The sequence below is a fragment of the Panthera uncia genome, chromosome D1, assembly GCF_023721935.1.
Source record: "Panthera uncia isolate 11264 chromosome D1, Puncia_PCG_1.0, whole genome shotgun sequence".
NCBI lineage: Eukaryota > Metazoa > Chordata > Mammalia > Carnivora > Felidae > Panthera > Panthera uncia.
In genome coordinates this window covers 91,134,003-91,161,202 of record NC_064808.1, presented here as the reverse complement: position 1 = coordinate 91,161,202, position 27,200 = coordinate 91,134,003, and the positions used below count along the sequence as shown (strand labels likewise).

At 44.4% G+C, this 27,200-nt stretch overlaps 1 protein-coding gene across 1 annotated transcript; it reads right to left on the bottom strand.

Annotated features, from left to right (window-relative positions):
- Positions 1–368: 368 nt before the first annotated feature.
- SCN3B (sodium voltage-gated channel beta subunit 3) lies at positions 369–27,200 on the bottom strand. Its single transcript, XM_049611548.1, has 5 exons — positions 27,146–27,200; positions 20,368–20,531; positions 17,305–17,530; positions 13,067–13,205; positions 369–1,312 (listed from the first exon to the last, which is right to left on the bottom strand). The coding sequence occupies exons 1-5, from the start codon at positions 27,198–27,200 to the stop codon at positions 1,249–1,251; spliced, it is 648 nt and encodes a 215-aa protein (XP_049467505.1). The 3' UTR covers positions 369–1,248.

Below are 27,200 nucleotides of genomic sequence, written 5' to 3'. Positions count from 1 at the left end.
CTCTTAGTTGAGCCCTGAGTCTCAGTTGCCTCCTGTAAAAGGAGGGATAATACTGACCTACAGGAATTTTGAGGAAAAGAATTTAGAAATTTCAGTTTCAATGCCCACAAGAATATAATGCTTCCCAGCCATCTCAGATGGTGTGCTCCACTTGGAGGGCACACATACATTACCCTAATAGGGTGATGAACATGTTGTATGAGTTTTGAGGGCCACTGCTGTCTTTGGCTTCTTGAAGGGCTGAGGCCAACCTAGTCCTTAGAGACCTATCGGGATCTAGCCCCAGAGTACCAAGTTCCAGAGAACATCTTGGTCCATGCTTAAACTTTCTATCACTGAAGATCCTAGAAAGGCATGCTTTGCTCTGATGCTCTAGTCAAGTGGGCCAGGAACTTGGTGGGGGGTGGGGGTGGAGGGACTGATTTCAAGGAATCCCATTTCATGATGCTCCTGCTTTAACCAAATTAATCATTCTTACTTCCTTCCATTAAGACATCCATTCACTTGCAACAAAGAAGAATGAGCCAGTTCCAACCAGTTAGGGACAGAGGGGTGTGCCATCTTCAGCATTTGTACAAAGTCATTTGGAGCACAGGGAAGTCCAGTTGGCATGGGAGCTCCTTGCTTGAAAGCTGGAACAGGGTGAGGTTGAGTCCGTGTAGAAATGTTTACTCCTCAGTACTGGCCAAGTCTTATGGTGTGTAGAGGTCTGATGGAGTTAGAAGTCAGAGGTGAAAGTTCAGAGGTGAGTGGATGCATGATGAATGAATAGAAGGATGGATGCATGAAGGGAAGTGATCTGGCCCCTGGGGCACCCTCCTGATGCTGTTAACATCGCTGAACCTGGAATATCCAGTCCCTCAGTGTTCAGCCCACCTACCAACAATAAAACAACTCACTGAGAATTTCCAGCCTGGCCCAGTCCAGGCCAGCCAAAGACACTGACCAAATCCACAATCCTTACAAAGGAGGGAGTGGGGGAACTACTTTTTGTCGCTGTGGGTAAGAAGTTCACATTGCTCAGGCCAAAGCAATTCACTTTCTGAAGGGCTTGACGTCACACAGAGCTTTGTGACCTGGATATCGACTTTAAGAAGTACCCCGAGGGTGGGAACTCTGGGTAGGGTAGAAATCTACGGGGTCAAATTTAAAGTCACTTGGGTGTGGGTGACCAAGTCACTCGTACAAGCTGCCATCCTTATCCACCTTCGCCTGCCCTTCCCTGTACATCACCTCAGTCACACCCTTCTATTCCTCCACTGGTACCGCAGAGTTCTCTTTGTTCTCTGATGGGATGGCAAGGTAGTCAGACCTGGAGGAGGGCAGATGGGGGGAGAGAATCAATACTTTAGTACCCAGGGGTGGGAACACAAGAAAAGGGAAAGAACAAGGGCACAGGAACAAGGACATCTATAGAATAGCTCTGCGTTTCCTTCTTCCTGTGTGTCCCAAGAGAAAACTAGAATGGTCCTTTCATAGGGAACTAGAATAATAGGCGTCTTTATTTTTTCCCTCCACTAGCAGTGTGTGAATCTTCCCATTTATCCACATGGATCTCGGGACTTCTGATTGTTAGATTAAAATGTTGGCCAAACTGATGGATGTGAAATTATATTTTATAGTTGCTTTAATATTTATTTCCCTGATCACTGCTGATGTACATTTTTCATAAGATTATAGGCTATTTGGATTACTGCTTCTGTAATTAGACTGTTCATTTGCTTTGGCAGCTTTCCTTCTGAGATGTCTCTCTCATGGATTTTTCTTTGATGGTTTTGTGTCTTGAAAATAATCTTCTCCCAGTCTGTGGTTTCTCTCTAACCTTTGTTTATGGATTCTTGTAATGAACAAAAGATTTTTAGATATAGTGTCATGAAAATTATCCATTTTTCCTCTCTGTGTGTAATGAAGATACTGTCTTCTATTCCCTTAATAGAATTTTCAAGTTTTACGTTTTATCTCATCTCTACATCCACTTACAACTTATTTTTGTTTACTGTGAGAGATGGGGACTCTTACTTTCTTTTCCATATGGATAAGGAATTGTCCTTCTACCATATATTGGAGAGTTCATTCTTCCCTAAGCGATTGTGGTGCCACTTCTGTCATATATTATATAAAATTGTATGTACACATTTATCTATTTGGGGGCTCTCTGTTTTATTCTCTTTGTGCTGTATGCTTAAGACAGTATCAACAAATTCTTTAATTTCTCTATAAGAAATCTACGTATCTGATAGGAAAAGTCCTACCAGCCACCTTCCTTAAGTATTGTTCTTTTTTTGAAATAGGCAAACTATGGCTCGTGAACTAAGAACAGTTGTAAGGGTTACGAACAAAGAAGAAAAACCAAAGAACAATATACAACAGAGACCCTGTGTAGCCTGCAAAGCCTAAAATATTCACTATCTGGCCATCGCTTGGTTTAGACTAGTTTTGGCCCTTTGCTCTTCCATGTGACTTTTAAGATCAGCTAATTGAGTTCCTTGAACAATCTAATGGGTATTTTGATTGAAATGCCATTGAATTTGCAGACTAATTTAGGAGACAGTTGCCGTGTTTACAACAGCGAGCTTTTATTCTCCATTTATTTAGGTCTTAAGTGTTTCAGTAAAGTTTTGTGCTTTTCTCCTCAAAGGTCTTGCACGTTTTTATCAAATGTATTCCCAGGTACTGGAGACTGTTTGTTGCTACTGTAACGGAAATGTTTTCCAAAGTTTTCAATACTTAAATGTTTTTCTAAATTTTTGTGGCTGGAACCATAGGTGGTTTTTATACTTTTATGTTGTGATTTGTATCAACAGTCTTGTGGAACATTCTCACTCACTCTAATGGTTTGTCTGTAGATTCCATTGTATTTTCTATGTAGGTGGTAGAGGGGGTCATGGAAAGGATGTGGCTGCCAGGTGACCTGTAAGCTGGACCCCAGCAATCAGGGGCTCCCCCTTCCACTTTCCTTGGGGTGTCCCTTCCAGTTGCCTTCCCCACTCCCAGAAGCTGCCCCAAGGCCACATCTTAGGACACGGATGTAGTGTTAAGACTATCTGGACAATATACATGTCCGAACCCAGCTAAGGCCTCTCTACATAAACCTCTAAGATTCTGGCAGGCTTATCTTGTGGCTGCCCTAGAAAAGCCTTCCGTTCACACCCTGGCTCACTCAACCTGCCAGCTCCCAATCCGGGGTGGCCTGCGTCTTCCTTCAGTCTCTCCCTGCCTTCCGTGTATGGGGGCAGGTTTCAGGTGACAGCCGGGGAGCTCCATAGGAGGTTTCAAACCAACAGTAGATAATTATACTGGGTGTGAATCATGATTCTTTAGTTTCTTCCCTTACAATTGTTACTCTTTTTTTCCCCTTTGTATTTACTTAGTACACTACCCACAAACTGCAATATAATATTAATAGAAGCAGGGAGACGTGTCTAATATTATAACACAGATGGTATTTGCTGGAGGTTATCTCAGTGGCTGCCATTTATCACTTTAAAGATGATTGGTGTTTGATTTTTTTTTTTTAATGTTTATTTTTGAGAGAGAGAGACAGAGCGTGAGCAGGGGAGGGGCAGAGAGAGGGGGAGACACATTATCCAAAGCATGTTCCAGGCTCTGAGCTGTCAGCACAGAGCCCCATGCAGGGCTCGAACTCACAAACTGTGAGATCATGACCTGAGCTGAAGTTGGAAACTCAACCAACTGAGCCACCCAAGCAACCCTGATTGGTGTTTACATTTAATATTTATCCTGCTCAGGACATGCGTGCTTCCTGAATCTGAGAAGTCATGCTCTGTTTAGCCATTGTATCTCCGAATATTGTTTCTCCTCCATTTTCTCTATTCTATTCTTTTTTTTTTAATCTTTAATTTTATTTTTTTTAATTTACATCCAAATTAGTTAGCATATAGTGCAACAGTGATTTCAGAAGTAGATTCCTTAATGCCCCTTACCCATTTAGCCCATCCCCCCCACACACACCCTCTGTTAGGTGTTACCCATTTAGCCCATCCCCCCTCCAATAGCCCTCTGTTTGTTCTCCATATTTGAGTCTCTTATGTTTTGTCCCGCTCTCTGTTTTAATATTATTTTTGCTTCCCTTCCCTTGTGTTCATCTGTTCTGTGTCTTAAAATCCTCATATGAGTGAAGTCATATGATATTTGTCTTTCTCTGACTAATTTCGCTTAGCATAATACCCTCCAGTTCCATCCACGTAATTGCAAATGGCAAGATTTCATTCTTTTTGATTGCCGAGTAATACTCCATTGTATATGTATACCACATCTTCTTTATCCATTCATCCATTGATAGACATTTGGGCTCCTTCCATACTTTGGCTATTGTGGATAGTGCTGTTATAAACATTGGGGTGCATGTGTCCCTTCGAAACAGCACACCCGTATCCCTTGGATAAATACCTAGTAGTGCAATTGCTGGGTCGTAGGGTAGTTCTAATTTTATTTTTTTGGGGAACCTCCATACTGTTTTCCAGAGTGGCTGCACCAGCTTGCATTGCCACCAACAATGCAAAAGAGATCCTCTTTCTCCACATCCTCACCAACATCTGTTGTTGCCTGAGTTGTTCATGTTAGCCATTCGGACAGGTGTGAGGTGGTATCTCATTGTGGTTTTGATTTGTATTTCCCTGGTGATGAGTGATGTTGAGGATTTTTTCCTGTGTTGGTTGGCCATCTGGATGTCTTTTTTGGAGAAGTGTCTATTTGTGACTTTTGCCCATTTCTTCACTGGATTATTTTTTTGGGTGTTGAGTTGTAAGTTCTTTATAGATTTTGGATACTAACCCTTTATATGATATGTCATTTGCAAACATCTTCTCCCATTCTGTCAGTTGCCTTTTAGTTTTGCTGATTGTTTCCTTCGCTGTGGAGAAGCTTTTTATTTTGATGAGGTTCCAGTAGTTCATTTTTGCTTTTGTTTCCCTTGCCTCCGGAGACATGTTGAATAAGAAGTTGCTGCGGCCAAGATCAAAGAGGTTTTTGCCTGCTTTCTCCTCGGATTTTGATGGCTTCCTGTCTTACATTTAGGTCTTTCATCCATTTTGCGTTTATTTTTGTGCATGGTGTAAGAAAGTGGGCCAGGTTCATTTTTCTACATGTCGCTGTCCAGTTTTCCCAGCACCACTTACTGAGGAGACTGTCTTTTTTCCATTGGATATTCTTTCCTGCTTTGTCAAAGATTAGTTGGCCATACGTTTGTGAGTCTATTTCTGGGTTCTCTGTTCTGTTCCATTGATCTGCGTGTCTGTTTTTGTGCCAGTACCACACTGTCTTGATGATTACAGCTTTGTAGTATAGCTTGAAGTCCGGGATTGTGATGCCTCCTGCTTTGGTTTTCTTTTTCAAGATTGCTTTGGCTGTTCGGGTTTTTTTCTGATTCCAAACAAATCTTAGGGTTATTTCTTCTAGCTCTATGAAGAATGCTGGTGTTATTTTGATAGGGATCGCATTGAATACGTAGATTGCTTTGGGTAGTATTGACATTTTAACAATATTTGTTCTTCCTATCCAGGAGCATGGAATCTTTTTCCATTTTTTTGTATGTCTTCTTCAATTTCTTTCATAAGCTTTTTATAGTTTTCAGTGTATAGATTTTTTCACCTCTTTGGTTAGATTTATTCCTGGGTATTTTATGGTTTTTGGTGCAAGTATAAATGGGATCAATTGCTTCATTTCTCTTTCTGTTGCTTCATTGTTGGTGTATAGGAATGCAACTGATTTCTGTGCAATGATTTTATATCTTGAAACTTTGCTGAATTCATCGATCAGTTCTAGCAGGTTTTTGGTGGAATCTTTTGGGTTTTCCATATAGAGTATCATGTCATCTGTGAAGACTGAAAGTTTGACCTCCTCCTGGCTGGTTTGGATGCCTTTTATTTCTTTGTGTTGTCTTATTGCAGAGGCTAAGACTTCCAATACTATGTTGAATAACAGGGACAAGAGTGGACATCCCTGCCTTGTTCCTGACCTTAAGGGGAAAGCTCTCAGTTTTTCCCCATTGAGGATGACATTAGCATTGGGTCTTTCTTATATGGTTTTTATGATCTTGAGGTATGATCCTTCTATCCCTACTTTCTTGAGGGTTTTTATCAAGAAAGGATGCTGTATTTTGTCAAATGCTTTCTCTGCATCTATTGAGAGGATCATATGGTTCTTGTCCTTTCTTTTATTGATGTGATGAATCACATTGATTGTTTTGTGGATATTGAACCAGCCCTGCATCCCGGGTATAAAACCCACTTGGATGTGGTGAATAATTTTTTTAATGTATTGGTGGATCTGGTTGGCGAATATCTTGTTGAGGATTTTTGCATCCATGTTCATCAGAGAAATTGGTCTATAGTTCACCCTTTTAGCAGGGTCTCTGGTTTTGGAATCAAGGTAATGCTGGCTTCATAGAAAGAGTTTGGAAGTTTTCCTTCCATTTCTATTTTTTGGAACAGCTTCAAGAGAATGGGTGTTAACTCTTCCTTAAATGTTTGGTAGAATTCCCCTGGAAAGTCATCTGGCCCTGGACTCTTCTTTTTTGGGAGATTTTTGATTACTAATTCAATTTCCTTACTGGTTATGGGTCTGTTCAAATTTTCTATTTCTTCCTGTTTCAGTTTTGGTAGTGTATATGTTTCTAGGAGTTTATCCATTTCTTCCATATTGCCCATTTTATTGGCATATAATTGCTCATAATATTCTCTTATTATTTTTATTTCTGCTGTGTTGGTTGCAATCTCTCCTCTTTCACTCTTTTTTTTCTTTTAATGTTTATTCATTTTTGAGAGAGAGACAGAGCATGAGTGGGGGAGGGGCAGAGAGCGAGGGAGACACAGAATGTGAAGCAGACTCCAGGCTCCGAGCTGTCAGCACAGAGCCCAAAGCGGGGCTTGAACTCACGGATGGACCACAAGATCATGACCTGAGCCAAAGTCGGACGCTCAACCAACTGAGACACCCAGGCGCCCAATCTCCTCTTTCATTCTTGATTTTATTTATTTGGGTCCTTTCTTTTTTCTTTTTGATCAAATTGGCTAATGGTTTATCAATTTTGTTAATTCTTTCAAAGAACCAGCTTCTGGTTTCATTGATCTGTTCTACTGTTTTTTTGGTTTCGATAGCATTAATTTCTGCTCTGATCTTTATTATTTCCTGCCTTCTGCTGTTTTGGGGTTTTATTTGCTGTTCTTTTTCCAGCTCTTTAAGGTGTAAGGTTAGGTTGTGTATCTGAGATCTTTCTTCCTTCTTTAGGAAGGCCTGGATTGCTATAAACTTTCCTCGTATGACTGCCTTTGCTGCGTCCCAGAGGTTTTGGGTTGTGGTGTTATCATTTTCATTGGTTTCATGAACTTTTTAATTTCCTCTTTAACTTCTTGGTTAGCTCATTCATTCTTTAGTAGGATGTTCTTTAGTCTCCAAGTGTTTCTTACCTTTCCAAATTTTTTCTTGTGGTTGATTTTGAGTTTCATAGCATTGTGGTCTGAAAATATGCATGGTATGATCTCAGTCTTTCTGTACTTGTTGAGGGCTGTTGAGACCCAGTATGTGGTCTGTTCTGGAGAACGCTCCATGTGCACTGGAGAAGAATGTATATTCTGCTGCTTTAGGATGAAATGTTCTGAATATATCTGTTAAATCCATCTGGTCCAGTGTGTCATTCAAAGCCATTGTTTCTTTGTTGATTTTTTGATTAGATGATCTGTCTACTGCTGTGAGTGGGGTATTGAAGTCCCTTACTATTATGGTATTACTACCAATGAGTTTCTTTATGTTTGTGATTAATTGATTTATATATTTGGGTGTTTCCACATTTGGCGCATAAATGCTAACAATTGTTAGGTCTTCTTGGTGGATAGACCCTTTAATTATGATATAATTATCATAATTCTTAATTATGATAATTAACAATAATATAAATTATAATTAATTATCATAATGATATAATGCCCTTCTTCATCTCTTGATACAGTCCTTATTTTAAAGTCTAGATTGCCCCATGTAAGTATGGCTACTCTGGTTTCTTTTGTTGACCGTTAGCATGATAGATGGTTCTCCATCCCCTTACTTTCAATCTGAAGGTGTCATTAGGTCTAAAGTGGGTCTCTTACAAACAGCATATAGATAGATCTTGTTTTCTTATCCATTCTGTTACACTAGGTCTTTTGATTGGAGCATGGACTCATTGATGTTTAGAGTGAGTACTGAAAGATATGAATTTATTGCCATTATGTTGCTTGTAGAGTTGGAGTTTCTGGTGGTGTTCGCTGGTCCTTTCTAGTCTTTGTTGCTTTTGGTCTTTATTATTATTATTTTTTTTCATCTTTTCTCCCCTCAGAGAGTTCCCCTTAAAATTTCTTGTAGATGGGGCACCTGGGTGGCACCTGGGTGGCTTAGCCAGTTAGGCGGCTGACTTTGACTCAGGTCATGATCTTGCAGTCCATGAGTTGAAGCCCCCACATCGGGCTCCGTGCTGACAGCTTGGAGCCTGGAGCCTGCTTAGAAATCTGTGTCTCCCTCTCTCTCTGCCCCTCCCCCAGTCACACCCTGTCTCTCTCTGCCTTTCAAAAATGAATAAATGTTAAAAAATTTTTTTAAATTTCTGGCAGGGCTGGTTTAGTGATCACAAACTCCTTTAATTTTTGTTTGTCTGGGAAACATTTTACCTCTCTTTCTATTTTGAATGACGGCCTTGCTGGATAAAGAATTCTTGGCTGCATATTTTTCTGATTCAGCACATGGAATATATCCTGCTACTCCTTTCTGGCCTGCCAAGTTTCTGTGGATAGGTCTGCTGCAAACCTGATCTGTCTTCCCTTGTAGGTTAAGGACTTTTTTTTCCCTTGCTGCTTTCATGATTCTCTCCTTTCCTGAATATTTTGTGAATTTGACTATGATATGTCTTGTTGATGGTTGGTTTTTGTTGAATCTAATGGGAGTCCTATGTGCTTCCTGAATTTTAATGTTTGTGTCTTTCCCCAGGTTAGGAAAGTTTTTCTCTATGATTTGCTCACATAATCCTTCTACCCCTATTTCTCTCTCTTCCTCTTCTGGGACCTCTATGATTTTGATGATGTTCCTTTTTAATGAGTCACTGATTTCTCTAATTCTTAAATCGTGCTCTTTTGCCTTAATCTCCCTCCTTTTTTCTGCTTCATTATTCTCCATAAGTTTGTCCTCTATATTGCTGATTCTCTGTTCTGCCTCATCCATTCTTGCTGCCGTGGCCTCCATTCACAACTGCAGCTCAGTTATAACATTTTTTATTTCATCCTGACTAGCTTTTACTTCTTTTATCTCAGCAGAAAGGGATTCTAATCTATTTTCGACTCCCGCTAGTATTCTTATTATCCTGATTCTAAATTCTGGTTCAGACATCTTGCTTGTATCTGTGTTGGTTAATTCCCTGGCTGTTGTTTCTTCCTGCCCTTTCTTTTGGGGTGAATTCCTTCATTTCATCATTTTGAAGGGAGAAAAGGAATTAATGAGGTAAAATTAAAATTAAAAAAATTAAAAAATTAAAAACAAACACACACACAAAATCGGGTAAATGATGCTAGATCTAGATCCTAGGTGTGTTTTGGTCTGGGTGTTGAAAGGGGCTTGACAGATTAGAGAAAAAAGAGGAAAGAAAAAAAAAAGGAAATCATTTGAAAATTTGAAAAAATTAATACACTGAAGTAGACTAAAATGAAATGATGGAAGTAAAATAGAATTTGAAAAAATTTACACAAAAGTAAAAAATATAGGCAGCTCTTCCTGCCCATGGGTCCTGTCCCCATGCCTTAATAAAATCATCTTTGGGGTACCTGGGTGGCTCAGTCGGTTAGGTGGCCGACTTCGGCCCAGGTCATGATCTCGCAGTCCATGGGTTCGAGGCCCGCGTTGGGCTCCGTGCTGACAGTGCACAGAGCCCGAAGCCTGTTTCAGATTCCGTGTCTCCCTCTCTCTGACCCTCCCCTGTTCATGCTCCGTCTCTCCCTGTCTCAAAAATAAATAAAAAACGTTAAAAAAATTAATTAAAAAAAATCATCTTTTTCACACCAAAAAAAGTAAAAAATATAGTAGAAAAAAATTGAAAAATATTTTAATAAAAATTGAAAATAAAGATGAATTTTTTTCTCTTTCTGTATTCAAGAAAAAGAAAAGAAACGAAAAAGAAAAAAAAAAAGAAAACTGAATAGATGGACTGGCAAACAGCCAGTGGAACAAAAATACGACTGAAATTACTTCATTTTCCCTTAGAAGTCAAACTATGAAGCCCTTTATAGTCCATAAACTAAGCTGGCGGAGAGATTTGTGTTCCTGTAGCTCGAGGTTGGCCCAGTTGGGCGGGGCTTAGTGTAATGGCTCCGTTCTCCACTAGATGGCGCTGCTTAGCTTACTGGGGCAGATCTTTGTGGCACTTGTAGGTGCGTATGCGCATGCGCGGGAGCGATGCCATGGTGTCACCCAGCCACCCGGTCTCTAGTATCTGAATTCTGTTCTCCCCGGTCAGCAATCGCACACCCGTCCTTTGTCTTTGGATTCCATCTACTTCCGGCTTTTACATGGTTCGTGACCAAGCCCCAGGCAGCACCTCCCTCCCGAGTTTTGTCTCAGACGCGGCTGTGTTTCCCGACTCCTTACTTCTGAGGGACTGCGGCTTTGGCCCGTTCTGCAGAGGGTCTCACTGAGCAATGGCCAGGTGCCGGCCGCACCCGGGAACATTTGCGGGACCGTGCTGCTGCTGACACCCAGAGACTGCGCCCAGAGACTGCGGCCTCTGTCCTCTCTCCGCATGCAAAAGCAGCTCCCTGCCCTCCGTGGCTTCTGTCTCCCCCAGTTCACCTCTCCGCGCCGGGTACCTGCTGCATTCTGTGGTTCAGGTTGTGCAAACTGTTGTGTTAATCCTCAGATCAGTTTTCTAGGTGTGCAGGACGGGTTAGTGTTGGTCTGGCTCTGTCTCAGGGACGCGAGGCACACAAAAAACTTCCATGCTGTTCCGCCATCTTGGCTCCTCTCCCCCTTCTCTGTTCTATTCTAAGAGATATTCTCATTTTCTTTCTTCATGTTTCAGTCTGATATTCCAGCCTTTTATATCTCTGTGCTTCATTCTCTATAACTTCCTTACATTTGTTTCCAGCGTGTCTGTTATCTACTGTTCTGGTGAACCAATCCATCAAGTTTTAAAATTTATTGACTTTATTTTTCATTTCCAGATTTTAAGCTTCCTATTTAAAATCTGTCTGTTCTTTTTTCTTCGCAACTTATTCTGTTCTTAGGCTTTTGGCTCCTCTTTTAATTGCTTTCACTCTTTTAAAAAAAATTTTTTTTAATGTTTATTTATTTTTGAGAGAGAAAGAGAGAGAGTGCAGAGCGTGAGTGGGGGAGAGCGGAGAGAGAGGGAGACACAGAATCCTAAGCAGGCTCTAGGCTCCAAGCTGTCAACGCAGAGCCCAGTGTGGGGCTCGAGCTCATGGACTGTGAGATCATGACCTCAGCCAAAGTCAGACACTTAACCGACTGAACCACCCAGGTGCCCCTTGCTTTCACTCTTTTAAATAAACTTATTTTCTAACTTCTACCAGGTCCTTTTTGTGTCTGAAGTTCCTGGGATGTAATCTTGCCATTTGTTACTTCTCTTGCTTGTGCTGGATTGTTTGCTGCTGTGTCTTTTAGCTTTGGATCAGATTGTGAAATCAGATTCAGCAATGCTTTATGCAGGGAATCCTGTTAAGCCTCAGCTGTGGGGTAGGTCCCTTCAGAATGGTTTTTCATTTGCTTCTACGTGGTGATCGCTGTCTGAGGATTAATCTTTTAATTGACTTTCTCAGCTTGAAGCTTTCTGGATCATGTAAGTAGTATAAAATTTAAATCCCAAACATTGTGAGAGTGGGCTTGCGGTTACTAATTCTCAAGAATCTTTTAGGTTTCTACTTGGGAGTCAGGCCAAGATGGATATGTTTCCTTGGCTTTGCCCCAGGCGGGTGGACTGATTTTCTGATCTGTCCTTTGCATGTGTTGTAGCTCTTTGAGGATCCGGGCTCTGCTGGGGGCCTCGGGCCACATGGTCCCGGGCACACTCTCCCAGGTTCAGTTTTCTCATCCATAAAGTGGGTATATGACTCTGTTTTCTGTGCAGGCCCCACTGTAGACACTTCCTGTCCAAGTGTGGGCACTTCCTGTCAGAGCACTAAAACCCAAGCACCCTAGGTTCTGCCAGGAATGACAGCCTCCCTTGTATATCAATACTTTCTAACCTTGTATCAGTTGTAATTTTTACTTGCCTGGGATCATAGGTATCATGCAAAATATCGAACATTTTTAGGTGATAATAGTCTACAGCTTTTAGGTTATCCCCTCGGCCATGTTGCCAGCCTTGTAAATCTATGAGAGTTCTGTTTTTTCTTCTCCCCAAATAACAGGCCAGAGGGGCCCCCTGGGCCCTCAGACCCCATCTTTTTCTCAGATGTGCTCACTCCCGAGTGACTAGGGCCTTGGTGAAAATGGCCGAGGTGCAGTCTGGACATTGGAGGATGAGAGCCTCTACTCCGCGTATCCAATTGCTGCCAGGCTCCAGGGGCAAGAACATGTGGCTCGGAGCTCCTTAGCTGATAAAAGGCAGGGCCCAGATGGCCCGATGAGCTCCACAGTGTACAACAAACAGCTGAGCGCGACAGAGAGGGCACGGACTTTCGGAACAGAGAGGTAAATCCCAGCCTCTCCGTTCATCATCCGCATGGCCTCAGCAAGCCACACAACCCTCTGTAAGCCTGCTTCATAAAATGGTCATAATAATGCTAATTTCATGGGATTGTGATGGTAGCTATGGGCTTTCCATCAGTGGTTAAGAGTACAGGGTAAGAGTTAGCAGGCATGAATCCAGACCTCGCTTTGCCTCTTATCACGGTCCCGGGCACACTCTCCCAGGTTCGGTTTTCTTATCCGTAAAATGGGTATATGAACGCTGCCTACCTCAAAGGTGGTTGTGAGGCAAGTGGAGGAGTGTGTCAATCGCTCAGCACCTCGTCCGTGAGGGCGAACACTCTGAAGGTGCTAGCTACCATCACTTTGGCATCTTGGAACTTACGCGTTTTCTTGAGCTGCCTCTTCGGCCTTTGAGACCTTCCTGTAGCAATAGATCATTTCAACGAGCAGCCACAAGGTGAGGAAGACCAGGAGGATGTACATCATGATCTCTGAGACCACAGAGGTGAAGTCCTCTCCAGCTGCAAGGGGGACAGTGAGGCTCAGAACGTGCATGTGCGACAAACCCAGAACTGTCATTGGGTCGGAGATATATGAGACCTTTTTTTTTTTTTTTTTTTTAAGTATGGCTTAAATTAGCCCTGGCTCTAAGGAACTTGAGAAGGCGTCAAAGAGATTCAATGACTCTGACTCTCCTGTCTGTCAGCTTCCTCGCTGACTTTTTTCAGGAGTGGGAGTGGGGGCGGGGATGGGGGTGAGAAAGAATGAGGAGTGGAGGGGAAAAGGGAGCCGTGGAAGGAATCCTGGAACGGGGTGAGATGGAAGAACCGGGTCCCAATTTTGTGTGGACAGTCACTTCCCTTATTGGAAACTCTCTTTCTTAACTTGTAAATTAAGGGTGACAGTTCACAACCTTACCTTACCTAGTGTATTCAGGAATATCCGGTGAGATGTGAAAGTCTACACACATGTGAGGGACAGGTCTAGTTCAACCACTGAGCATAGAGTGGCAGAGCGAGTGAGCATGGGAAACATGTACGGGGCCAGTGCGGTCGGCCCACCCAGTGATCTGGGCATAGCCTCTACAAGTCTGGACTGGAAACAGGGTCCTTCCCAGTTCATCTTTCTTCCAGGCCATCCCAAACCCAAACAAAAATGAGTATTGGAGCATTCCACATATTACCCAGGCTTTCTGAAATACAAATCTGACCCTGCTATTTTCACGCTTTAAACCTTTCTGTGTTCCATCCCGCCCTCAGGATAAAGACCAAACCACGAACGTGGCAAGCAAGATTCACAATCCAGCCCTTTTCTCCTCATTTCCATTCAGTGGACCAGCAAAACTTCACTTCTCATTTACACTGTGGGCTCTTTGGGGATCTGTAGACGTTTATTCATCCCCATTTCCTCTTCCTCAATTGTATTGCACACCCCTCAGCTACCTCTGTCCCAACATCCCCTCCTGCTTTTCAGTGTCCCGACCATTTTTCCAGACTCCACCAAAGTTCCTTCCTCTGTGGAACCTTCTTCGGCCTCTCGTGTGGAGCTATTCATGTACTTCTCTGTGCACTTTTCTCATCCGCGCATTGTAATACCTCTCGGGTTGTGCTGTGATGTGTTTCTCTCTCTTCTCCACTGACGGTGTGCTTATTAAGAACATATTTCACTTATTTCTACATTATCAGCCTGTTGTCTAATCCTGGAATATTTGCAGTACTCAATAAGTATTTGTTGAGTGAATGAATGCAAATAAACATTGATCTTTGTTTCACAGCCAACCAGAATGACAATTAAAAGATGATATAAGGCAAAGGTCCTGGTCCACATCGTCCTTTCTAGTGGGAAAGAAGTTTGTAGCCACATTTCCTGTTGCTAACTCCTCCAGCAAATTAGATTCATGGTCCTTGGTTATTCATAGGCCCGAGTCATCCATCAGGCCTCACTGCTTAAAAGCACAGAATAGCCATAGCCATGACCTTCAGCTCAGAGAAGCAATCCAAAGCTTCCACGATCATCCAGGTTTCCTGACTGGAGCTGAACATCATAAATATAGCATGCGGCACAGAAGAACACCATGCACATAAAGTATCTTTTTTGTGGGCTGGGTAATACCTGATTTGTGATGTTCTTGGCTTAAAGCACGCTCTTTTTAAATGCAATAGCCCAGAAGTAGGAACACAGGAAGCTATCCATGCTCAGTATTTTTAGTCGCTTCTAGATCTCAGATTTCTGTCTTAGAGCCAGGAGGTCAGAGCTTAGGACAGGATACGTTCAGCTCGAGCCAAGAACTAGGGAGATTCTGTGGGACCACAGGACTGGAGGAGATGTAGCACGTTGCGTTGTGGTGGCGCCTGTCGCTCTGAGCCTTATGAAAGCAGATCTTGGCTGCGGGGAGGCGGGTATTCTCAGAGGCGGCCACGGGTCACAGAGGAAAAGAGAGAAAGAAAGAGAGGAAGGAAAGAAGGAAGGAAAAAAGGGGAGGGAAAAGAAGGGGGGGAGGAGAAAGGAAAAGATATGAAAAGAAGGAAAAGAAAGGAGTAGCAGAAAGAGGGATGGTGGTCGAAGGGAAAGAGGTACTGGAAATAGAGCTAGCCCGGTAGCCAAAAGATCTGGTCCGTAGGCCCGCGTCTGGCGCTAACTCGCTTCCTATCTCTGGGCAAGCGCCTCACCGATCTCCCCGCCGCAAAATGGGGGGCATCAGAGCTGCACCCTCCAATCAATCACCTGGGGGGTCATTTCTACTTACATACCCGAGACCTCACTCCAGGCCACAGAGCTCAGGCTCATAAGAGCAGTAGGGAGTCTGCTACACGGAGGAAAGCCCCCTGGGCAATTCTGAGGCCTGCCTGCTCTTTGTTCAGAACCTCTGCAGGAAATGAGAGCCAAGCTTCCTTCCAGCCCTCACATCCCAAGAGGCTTTGTGGTTCTGATAACAAACTCGTCTTCCTTCTATTCTTACCCAAGCCTGGCTCTGGTGCCCCGGAGGCGGACAGGTTCAGCTTTGCCACACTTTCCACGGGCTGCGCCAGGGACTCTGGAGGCAAGAGCCTGAGAGAGACCTGCGGCGCCTTCCTAGTATCGGCGTCACCAGCCAACAGTTCCGGCAGTGACCAGTAGAGGGCGCCAGCCTCTTTCCCCCCCCCCCCCCCCCCCCCCCCCGGGGAGGAGAGGTGTGTAAACAGAAGGGAAAATGGAACTTCAAAACAGAAAAATACCTTAGAGAGCTTCTAGCCCAACGCACGCGCTGTACACAAGAGGTGATGGGTTCAGAGAGGGAGAATGGCTCATCAGGTCTAAATGCCAGTGGTCTGAGAGTGCTTCTGCACGTTCAAAAAAATTGACCTACCTTTCGTTTTAGTCATGTTGTCCACATCAGGACAAAATCATGACATCTCTTGCCCTGCCGTGCACTCTCAAGTTTGCTTCATGAATTCTATCGCAATAACAGGAGGAAAAAATGAGGAAATTTGTGGCCTGGAAGTCGGGATTCTTGGGAATCCTAGGAAGAACGCTATCATGAATTTGACTTCTTATTTCATGCCCCGCACCTTTTACCTGCTCACCATCCTGCCTCTTGGGGCAGTGATAATGCTAAGAGTATGCTGGAAATAGATTGCCTGGGAACAGGCTAAGAAAAATGGAGCCATCACGTAGCCTGGATGAGAAGACACAAAAGGAGATGGCATATATCGGTCTTTTGACGCATGAGGGAGTGTTTGCAAGCGGCTGGAAACCACAGTTTTCTGAGTCCCTTGAAACCAGAACAGAGCAGTGTGTGAGCACATTCTAACTTTACCCTCAAGATTCTGGACTGGATTAAAACAGAAACATTTGAATTGGGTTGATGGAAGGATCCCCCCACCTCCCACCCTCATAAGAAATTGGCTGTGGGAAATCTGAAGATTTTAAGCCAAAGACTAGAAAGTTTTTTTTCTTCCAGTTGAGAATGAGGTTTTGCACTGATAGATGCCAGGGGATGGGAAAGGGATTGCTTGTGTGGTCATTTTGGGGAAGACAGAAGACTTGGTTTAGAGCAGTGGTTCTCAAAGTGCGGTCCCAGGCAGCATGGGCATCTCCAGGCAATTTGTTAGACATGTAAACTCTCAGACTCTATCCACAGAAGCAGGAAGTCTGCATTTTAAGTCCTGCAGAGGATTTTGAGGCTTGCTGAAATTTGAGCACCACTGGTTCAGAGGTATGTATGGCTTCCACACAGGAGGGTTAGAAGACTTCTAGATAAGCTCATGAGATTTCCCCTGCCCATTGAGTCAGGGATTCAACACAGATCAGAGAAGAAGGTGTAGCTGAGTTGACAGTTTTAGGCTTCATGGAGGCTGACTTCTTTCTCTAAGGATGAGAAGTCAGGGGATCAGGGAACAGGTATTTCTCCCGTCATCTCTGAGCCTTTCTGCTTTGAGGAAAGGCACAGACAGGCAAGCTGTCAGGCAGTTTGCGGGAAGCTGGCCACTCAAGGAAGTTAAATCGATGGTGACATTTTTAGATGTCACCCCTCCAGATATATGGGCTTTGCACTCTGCAGAGGTCTCATTTGTGTGGAAACCCACTGTCCTCCCTCCCCTAAGAGGAGGGCACCCCCGCGACCCTGTGTCCCAGCCTCACCCTCTTCGGTGACTCGGAGGGGGATCAGCCGTGTAGTCTTCACAAAGGGGCGATGTGCCTCAAAGGCGAACTCCCGGGACACGTTGCAGGTGTAGAGGCCAGAGTCATTCAGGGTGACGTTCAGCACGGTGATGGACACATCCTGCAAGTCCTTGCTCCCATTCCACTGCAGGCGCCCCTGGAAGGGGCTCTCCACCTCCTGCTGGCCGTTTCGATACTCATAGATCTGCAGGTAGAGAAGCAGAAGAGAGTAGGGCCAGGAGAGAAAACAGGGTAGGGGGGCCGGGATGGGGACAGGGCAGAGAAAAGGAGCAGAGTCGTGCATGGACAGGGGAGGGAGCGGGCAAAGTTACAAGGAGATCCCAAGTTTGGGAGTGTGATGAGGAGGCTCAGGGGAGGGCAGGGAAGAGAGAGAGAGAGAGAGAGGCAGGGAAAGATGAGCAAAGGTAAACAGGTATCAGGGCGTATAGACACAGCAAAGGAAGACGCAGACAGGAGTAGACAGGAAGAAGGCTGGCAGGAAAAAAGAGGTACAGAGAAAGAGAACAAAAGAAGGTGAGTAAAGCAGATAGACCAGGAGGGGGAAACTGAAAGAAAGAATTGGAAGGAGACAGACAGAGCAAGAGAGTAAGCTGTGTCACGAGGGCAGCCAGTGGGAGAACAGAGCATAGAGACCGAGAGAGGCAGCTTCACGAGTCACGAAGACATCGTAAAGCCTTGGCCTCAAGACTGGACTCTCTGATCTGGTTGCCACTGAGGGGATGTGGTCAGTCTGGGCCAGGCCACAGGAAGGGGACCCTGGGCACCAAAGTGTCATGGTTGAGCAGAGAGCTGCCAAAAGATATGCACACTTCAGGTTTTTCACTTTGGGCTGAATTATAACTGAAATGTGGTCTCGAAATTTCTTTTCTCAAGCACTTCCACCTTCTGACACACCTTTTTATTCTCTACGGCTGTGCTGCCCATTCTAGTCTCCACTTGCCGTATGGAGACTACTCACGCTAACAATTAAATGACTAGAGAAAAAAACAACAAAAAAACAAATGACTAGATGGGGTGCTTGGGTGGCTCAGTCGGTTGGGCATCTGACCTCAGCTCGGGTCACGATATCACGGTTTGTGAGTTCGATCCCCGCGTCGGGCCCTGTGCTGACAGCTCGGAGCCTGGAGCCTGCTTCGGATTCTGTGTCTCCCTCTCTCTCTGCCCCTCCCCTACTTGCACTCTGTCTGTCTGTGTGTCTTTCTCTCTCAAAAATAAACATAACAAAATTAAAAAAAAAAATAAATGACTAGAAGTGAAAATGTAAAATTCACTTCCTCATTTGCACTAGCCACATTTCAAGGGTTCAGTGGCCACACGTGGCTAGTGGCTACTGTACTGGACAGCACAAATATGGAACGTTTCCATTTTCACAGGAATTTCTAGCAGACAGCATCGCTTTGTCCAGTACAATTTTTAAAGTTTCTTTTCCTCCTTCTGAGTCAGCTTCTACTCATTCTGGGCAGACGCAGAAGCAGAGTAGGTGGCTGGCACACAACCAGGCCTGAGGCCAATGGGGGCCTTTGCATCGGGCCTAGACATCCAGATGCCTGTCCCCTGGGGACCGGCCTCAGTCACAGTCAACTCTGAGGGAAGCCCGAGATTTCAGGGAAATTTACTGGTTCCAGTTCTGGAACAAACACTTGATCGGAGCACTCAATTTCACCCTGCTATCGTCTCCATTAAGTCTTTGTACAGAAGAAACTCGCCTTCAAGAAGGTGAGATAGCTCAGTAAAAAGGGCTTTGTATCTGCTGTCAGACAACCTGGTTCGAATCTAAGGTCTCTTATTAACTTCTTTGGGCCTCCGTGTACCTCACGTACGTATACCTTTTCTCTAGCAAACACGTGTATCATGCTTCCTATATTCCAGGGCTATTCTAAATGCCTTAAAAATGAAAGCTAATGGGGCGCCTGGGTGGCTCAGTCGGTTAAGCGTCCGACTTCAGCTCAGGTCACGATCTCTCGGTCCGTGAGTTCGAGCCCCGCGTCGGGCTCTGGGCTGACGGCTCCGAGCCTGGAGCCTGCTTCCGATTCTGTGTCTCCCTCTCTCTCTGCCCCTCCCCCGTTCATGCTCTATCTCTCTCTGTCTCAAAAATAAATGTTAAAAAAAAAATTAAAAAAAAAAATGAAAGCTAACAACTTTGAAGGTAACAATTGTATGAGGTAGCTGTGGTTTGCATCCCCATTTTAGAGATGAGGAAACGGAGGCACAGAGAGGTGAAGCCAGTCGTCTTACGGCACAGAACTAACAAGCTGTAGAGTGGAGAATCAAACCCAGGCAGCGTGGGTTCCAGAGTCCGTGAAAGTGTGAATAAGGGTCATCCCCAAGGTGATATTCAAAGCATGTAACGGTACTGGCCGTGGCACGAACCAGGCCGAGCTGACACCAGCCACAGCACAGAGCGGAGTCTCGGAGGCGCCCCGTTCCGCCAGGATGATCCCGTAGTTGCGTGGGGGAGGTCTGGAGGTTCCCAGTGGGACCGATGATGGTGAGGCCGCTTGGGAAGCTTAGCACGGCGACCTATTCGAATAGTTCACTCACAGATGCGGCTGTACCGGGTATACCAGTTGAACATCAGCCTGGGTCATCCCTGCCATTCTCTTTTCACTGGGATTGCGAGATTTCAATGAGCTAACCTATGCTCTCCCATAGAATGAGGCTGAGTGTTATTTCCATCTTTCTACTAATTTAATCCGTCCGACGTGATGGTGCACAAGAGCCCGTGAAAGCACCTGCAGAGTGCCTTGTGGGGTGGCTAGCACACGGTAGACTCTACATGCCATTTCTCTCTTCTCCCCCTTCCCCCGCTGGTAACCAGGAATGCCTGCGGCTGGCCAAGTGCCCTTCCCATCACAGAGGCTGGGCTACACTAAGGCCGTCAGTTATCTGCTGGGGAGCTGTCAACGCTTTGAAAAGAAAGAGCCAGGGTTTGTCAGAGCCTCGTTCCCCAGACTCTCGGGAGCCAGGCACATAACAGCAGAGGCAAGCAAAAGAAAGGCCGGAGTCAGCAGCCAGACATACAAGGAAATCTTTACCGCCCTCGGGCCTGTAGAACCACTCCACCACCGTGGTGGCCTCCACCTCCTCTCTCTTCATGCAGGAGATGCAGCGCAGCTTCATGGGGTTGCCCTGAACGGCCTCCGTCTCCGAGGGCACTTCCACACACACAGGGAAGCAGACACTGACTGGAGAGGGGCCCAGTGACAGGGAAGGGACAGGGAGGTGTTGGGGAGGAGGGCACCAGGAGAGCGGCATTGGAGAACAAGAGGGAGGGAGAAGAGACAGAGAAGGAAGAATCATGAGACAAACCTGAAGATCGCATGTACCTGCGTGTACGTCTTCACCTGGGCTCCCCCAGGATGCGCGCTCAGAACAGGCAGGGCGTGGGCTGCAGGAGCCACGGATGACTCTGAGTTGACTGAAAGCCTCCCGGGGTGCAGCCCTGAGCCCTGCCCTCAAAGACTTAGAGTCTCGGTGGGAAACCGGGGGCACACATACCCACCCATCCGTGCACCCTTCATTCAACCACCGTTCACCGAAATCTACTCTGTGCCAGGCCTGGTGCGAGGCTGACACAAAGATGAATAAAACACCAACCACACCCTGAAGGCATTTATAATCTAGCAGGGAACGCATACTTCTAAGTATCATCAAACGGGACCATGGCGAGTGCCATGCTGGTGACGTGTTCTGTTCCCAGAGGAGGGCCAGTTATTCCTGGTTGGGCTGGGGAGAGAGGAAGAGAAGGAAGATGAGGCAGGGGTCTAGAAAGGGAGCGGGGACCACGTTGTGAAGACCTTTGTGTGGCCTTCACAACATGAGGGGTCAGATGTTGGCAAGCCATGGAGAGATAATCATTGCGTCTGAATTTTATTTTAAAAAGTAGGTAATTCCGACGCCTGGTGGAGGCTGGAACAGCAGATGAGGAAGACGGTGAGCTGGCCACTGGGCTAGAGCAATGCTTTTTGCAGAGGAGTAGAGAGAGACAAAGTTAAAAATCTGCAGAGAGGTCAGGTTGGGGCGATAGCTTGCCTGCCACATGGAGGTCTGGACTTATGGTCTCTGCCCTCTAGAAACTTGTGGCCCATAAAAATAGGGTGAGTACATCAGACTGCACGTTCAGGATGAGTCAAAAGTGGGATGAGGCCGCCAACAAAGCGAGTGCAAATGTGGGCTGCATTAACAGATGCACGATGTGCACAACGAGGGAGAGACAGTGCCTGTGCACCGTGCAGAACAAATCTGGACCGTTCCGATCAGTTCAGCTGTCACACTTGACAACAGGAAGTTGTTCAGTGAGTTCATGCCCAGCAAGGAGCAAGATGGAGAAGGGTCTGGAGACATCGTCTGGGGAGAAACAGATGGGAGAATTGGGGGTGTCTGGCTTGGACACTTCTAGAACTTATCTGCCTTCAAGTATTTGAAGGCCTGTGGAAGAGAAATTCGATTGTGTCTAATTCCAAAAGTTACAAGAAAGTAAACTTGGCTCATTAAAAAAAAAAAAAAAAAAAGAATTTTCTGGTGCTGAAGCTGATTACAAATACAAAAAACTATTTGGTAAGAGTTTATTGTATGCAAGATTCAAAAATGGGATGATCTTATGTCAGGACTTCTAAGTCCCCTTCTAGTGCTACCTTTCCATGAATTAATAATAAAAACAAAACTCCTAAAAAAAATGAAACAATACACATTGATATTTAAAAACTAGTACGCTGGGGTGCCTGGGCAGCTCAGTCTGACTTCAGCTCAGGTCATGATTTCACCGTCCGTGAGTTCGAGCCCCACGTCTGGCTCAGAGCCAGCTGACAGCTCAGAGCCTGGAGCCTGCTTCTGAGTCTGTGTCTCCCTCTTTCTCTGCTCCTCTCCTGTTCATACATTCTCTCTCAAAAATAAATAAACATTAAAAATCTTTTAAACAAACACACAAGTGGCACTATGATGAGTTTAAAACATCAAGGGGAAATAAAACTAATTGGTTTTAAAACTCTCAAGCTAGCTGGGGCTGGTCTTATCAGGCAGTCTGCAAAAGAGTCTCCCGCTTCTGTATATGGACCATCACTTTCATGGAGAGAGGATCTGTATCTAGAGAGAACTGATCAGAAACACTTTCAATATGTGATGTGTTTGAAGTCTCGATTGTAAGCCTGGTTGAAAAGAAAAGAAAAGAAGGTGTGGTCTGTGCAAAAGTTTGGGAACGAATACAGGTGCAGAGAATGTGCACTGAGAAATCTGTGTGGCAGGCAGCTTTGAGGCACATTCATATTTAATGAGACATGGTAAAGATAAGTTAGTTCAGTGATGATGACTTCGAAAGTAGCATAGGAAGATGTACCAAGGAATGCACAGTTACAAATACAGAGGCAGGAAGGAAATGAATTTGGCAACTGAAGGCCTGTGTGTATCTACTCTTTAACCTCTGAGACTCAGTTTATTCATCAACAGAATGCTGAAAATAACATCTAATAGCGTCATCATGGGAATTCTATGGAATGGTCTATATGAATGTGCTTTGGACATATATCACCTGTTAATGTATTTTCTCCTTCATTTATCTGCCCACTTATTCAACAAATATATTGCGTGCTTATTGTATGCCAGGCACTGTTCTAGGCACTGACAATGCAACAGGGGACAAAACAGAAACCATTCCTGCTCTCATGGAGCCTGCATTCCAGAGGAGGGTAATAAAAATAAGAAACATGACATTGTAGTATGTACTAATGAGAAAAAGTAAAACAGAGTAGAGGTGCATGGGAAGATCGGAGACAGCCTCACTGAGACGGTGACATCGAGCAGGCACTGAAGGAAAGAAATGAGGGCAAGAAAGGAGATATATGAATATCTCCATGGAAGTGTGCAAACAGAGGAAATAGCATTTCAAGGGTCCTAGGGTAGGAGTGTCTGTCGAAAGCAGAGCACAATGAAGCCCAGGGAACAAAGTGAGAAAGGAGACATAAGCCAGGGCCAGATCATGGCTGGTCTTGATTAGAACTTGGACTTCTGCTTGGAGTGACATGGGGACCATTGGAGTGTTCTGAGTGGAAGAATAACACGATTGGTACAAACTGACATGACCTGGCTATGTTGAGAATAAACGGAAGAGGTGACGAAGGACAATGTGGAAGCAAACAGGATAGTTAAGAGGCTGGTACACTGATCACATTGAGAGATGGCTCAGTGGTTTGGCTTGGATGAAGGCGGTAGCAGAGCTGCTGGGCTTTGAAAAAGAACAATTTGTTGGACCAACATCCTCGAATACGTGCCAGCTGATGTGCTTTAGTGAGCAAGTAGATGAATTGGTCTTAAATAGGAGCACACTTAGTTCATTTAAAGGAGGGAGGGCAAAATATATGCAATCAGGAGGATGGCTGTGGCTTGCACAGCAATCTCTCTTTTTCCTGAGTTGCTCCTGAGATGACAGCTACCCAGTGTACCATCAGAGAACAAGCACTACTGATTCCCTTCTCATGGCCAAAGTCTAGTTTCAAGGCATAAGAATTCTGCTCATGAAGTCCTGGATAGTACATTGCAAAATGGTCACAAAATTCTCTCCTGTCTCTTTGCTTGCCCTTTGCCATATGACGTGATGTTTCTTCCATCAAGAGGTGAAATCTGTTTCCCCACCCCATGAGTCTCTAGTACACCACTGCCTCTCTGTGAAATCCTCTAGATACCCAAGAAAAGGTCGTACATATGGTAGATATTCAATCCACATTGCTGACTGTAAATGATAAACTCCTGGAATAATCTTGGCCAAATCATTTGACTTCTGGTCTCTTCTCCAATTTCTATAGTAATAAATGAGGAAACTTATGAGAAGGTAGACTAGGTAGATATATTACTAATGATTATATTTAACTAAGGAATAGTATCAATCTATCATGAGGTGAAGAGTAATATGTGTTGAACCAACTCCTCTAATACCCTCAAATCTTTTTCTTCTTTGGCCATTACTAGCTTGCCCCTCCTGAGCTTGCTCTAGAATGCATTCCTTTGTGCTAAGATAATGCAGGCTTTTATTAGAATGTAAATATTTGCCAAAAGGGGTAATAAATGAAGTTATCTGTAGGCATTAACAACCTGAAATGATTTGTCTATCAGGTTAGCCAGTCACTTAGCAGAGCCTTGAAAAGAATGGGGTGCATGATGAGCTTCTGGGGGACGAGAGGGAAGCATCCCCAACAGAGCACACATGTGGGGGACTAGACCCAGAGAGGAAGAGCAGAGAAGACACTAGGGCCTGGATGGGGAGGGCAAAGGAAAGGCATGGCGGGAGGGGTGGGAGGGTGGTGGCTCTGAAGAGGGATGTGAGGACAGAGCCCATCCGGCAATCCTGCATAGCAGTACATGTGTTCATTAGAAGTGCCAGAACAAGCACTGGAAGACTGAAATCAGGAGACGAGAGCTCTCTGGCAAGTCCTTCCCCCTCCCTGAGCTCATTTTCTCACATCTAAACTGGAAGTAATATTACTTTCCCTAGCTACCCCCAAGGATTGATATGGTGACCAAAAAGAAGTAACAGATTGAAAAGTGCTTCGCAAACCATAAAGCACCAGGGAAGTGTAGGGTTTTTTTTTAATTATTATTATATACTTTATTAAAGGAAATAAGGGAACTTTTTTTCAATATATGCAGAAAATAATACAATGGAAAATATTCTTTCCATTTATATTTGCATCATGTGATAAAGCAACTTGGGAAGGGAGAATGCATCTAGTCAAAGTGGTTTCCAGTCCTAGAATTACATTCAAATAAAATGAAATTGCATTTGTGAAATGAGGCCCTTCTCTTACATTTGATGACCAGGTTTCCTGAACCATCCCTCTTTCCTTCTGCAGCTTTTAAGCTTCATGAGCCAAAGAAGCTGAGAATGAGCACATGATGGGTGTGATGTGCATGCTTCTTCCAAAGGTTTTATTTTGGGGATGGGGTGGAAAGTGGAGGTGAGGAGAGGGGTGGATGCTACCAAGTCGAGCAATATTTTGTAAATATTTCCTTACTTTTCAGTCTTAGATGTTATCTGCCCCAACTTCCGACCTTTCCATGTGAGGAACCAGATACTCTAAGGTTGTTACATAGCAAGCTAATGGCACAGCTAAGACTCCAAGCCAGGCTTTATAAGTCCTAAAAAGGGCTTAGCATGTGGCACCCTCAACCCTTCCACTGGAATTCAGGCAGGGATGCTAAAAATTTAAATTAAGGTTTGGGAAGAAAAGCTCTGTAGAATCTCACCCCAGTCCTTCTCTGCAACTTTATCTTCCATTGATTTATCAATACTCTTTCTTTTCCAGCCAGACTAACCTCTCCTAAGGCTCATTTCCCTAGTCTTAGCCTCCCCTGAGGAAATCCTAGCCTTAAATCGTCAAGGCAGGTGAGATCATTGGCAACCCATTATGTCTGCTTCATCTTCAGGTCTAGTCACTCTACTGGGGATGGATGGTGATGAATCTGCCCTTGGGACTGGCATTACTCTCCCTCTTTGTCCTTCCCAGACTGTCTCATCAGGCATTTTGTTCAACATGAAGCTTGGCTCTGCTTTTGGTCACATGTAAAATCCAGATAATGCTGGCAGCCAATAAGTCCTGGAGGTTTAATAAAGTGATACTAAGGCAAAGAGGCAATTCCCATCAGCATATTTGCCACTGCACAAGTAGAATGAGTTTCATGCCAACAACGGGAGAATAAATCCTACACGCCTAGTTTCAATAAAGCAAGTGGGCACAATTATCCTGGTTATTGACTTTTAGCATAAAGGTAAAAGCATGTAAAAAGTAGAAATGTAGATGATCATGTGAAGCAATATATCAACTGAACAGCACCTGTATTTGACCTGAGGATCTAATCAGAGTCACCAAGAGAGGGATGCCTAGAACTATACAGCAATCACACACACGTGCGCATGCACACACACACACACACACACACACACACACATCTTCACCAATCCATTCAGATGCCCATACTAACATGCTCAGACATACACTAACACACATTCAAACACTGAGGCATAAACGACACAGTAAAGCATTCTCTCAATCACATATACAGATGTTATCACGTAGACTCATTAGCTCTCTCTACACCCATGCAGGTACCCTACTCTGACACCACTCTGCTTAGCCTTAGTGTTGCAAGTGAAGGTCTTCCTTATTTGGAGGGAGAAGGTCACCTTATTTCCTCACAGCAAACAAGAACCGATTCGTTTTTGAAAGCAAAAAAACATAGCTCCCCAAACACCAAAGCACCTTAGCTTCACATGTTCATGAAAAAGAATAAAGATGCAATGCCCAGGTGCCTATTTATCAAAGACGTAGCTGCAAATGGCTGAAGCCTATTTTCCTTATTAAAATTAAATAAATGGCTCAACAACGTGTTTTCATTCTCAAAATGCATCCATTTAGCTTTTTAAAAAAATACATGGGAATTAATTTGAAGACCCAATGATTTTTCATTGAAAAATGAAAGGTAAAGGCAACCGAGATTTTTCATAATGAACGTGACTGCATTCCCTTTCAACAAAAGGAAAAGGGAAAAAATACTTTGGAATTAATCGGAAACAGGAGGAGGGGTGGAAAACCCACTAGGGTGGTTCTGGAATATAACAGCAGGGGAGTGAGGTGTTTTTCCAGTCTCAAAATCCCAGCTGTCATGTAACCCTTATGGATCTCCATGTCTGGCAGACATGCATAGAGAGAAGCCAACCAAGGCTCCTTTTGTTACAAACGACATCAATTAGTGTTATTATTGTTGGCATTATTACTGTTATCTGCATCTCGCATGGCAGGGTGCTAGTACTTACCCCAGAAGATGAGCACGAGGGAAACCAGGGGAAACAATCTGTTGAAGGCAGGCAT

What these genes read in the sequence shown, in the direction of transcription:
- SCN3B (XM_049611548.1), bottom strand. Translation starts at nt 27,200, where the DNA reads ATGCCTGCCTTCAACAGATTGTTTCCCCTGGTTTCCCTCGTGCTCATC. An exon ending in AGGGCGGTAAAGATTTCCTT is followed by an intron (nt 17,531 to 20,367) that starts GTATGTCTGGCT and finishes CTCTACCTGCAG; the next exon opens with ATCTATGAGTATCGAAACGG. An exon ending in GAGGCAGCTCAAGAAAACGC is followed by an intron (nt 1,313 to 13,066) that starts GTAAGTTCCAAG and finishes GCCCTCCTCCAG; the next exon opens with GTCTGACTACCTTGCCATCC.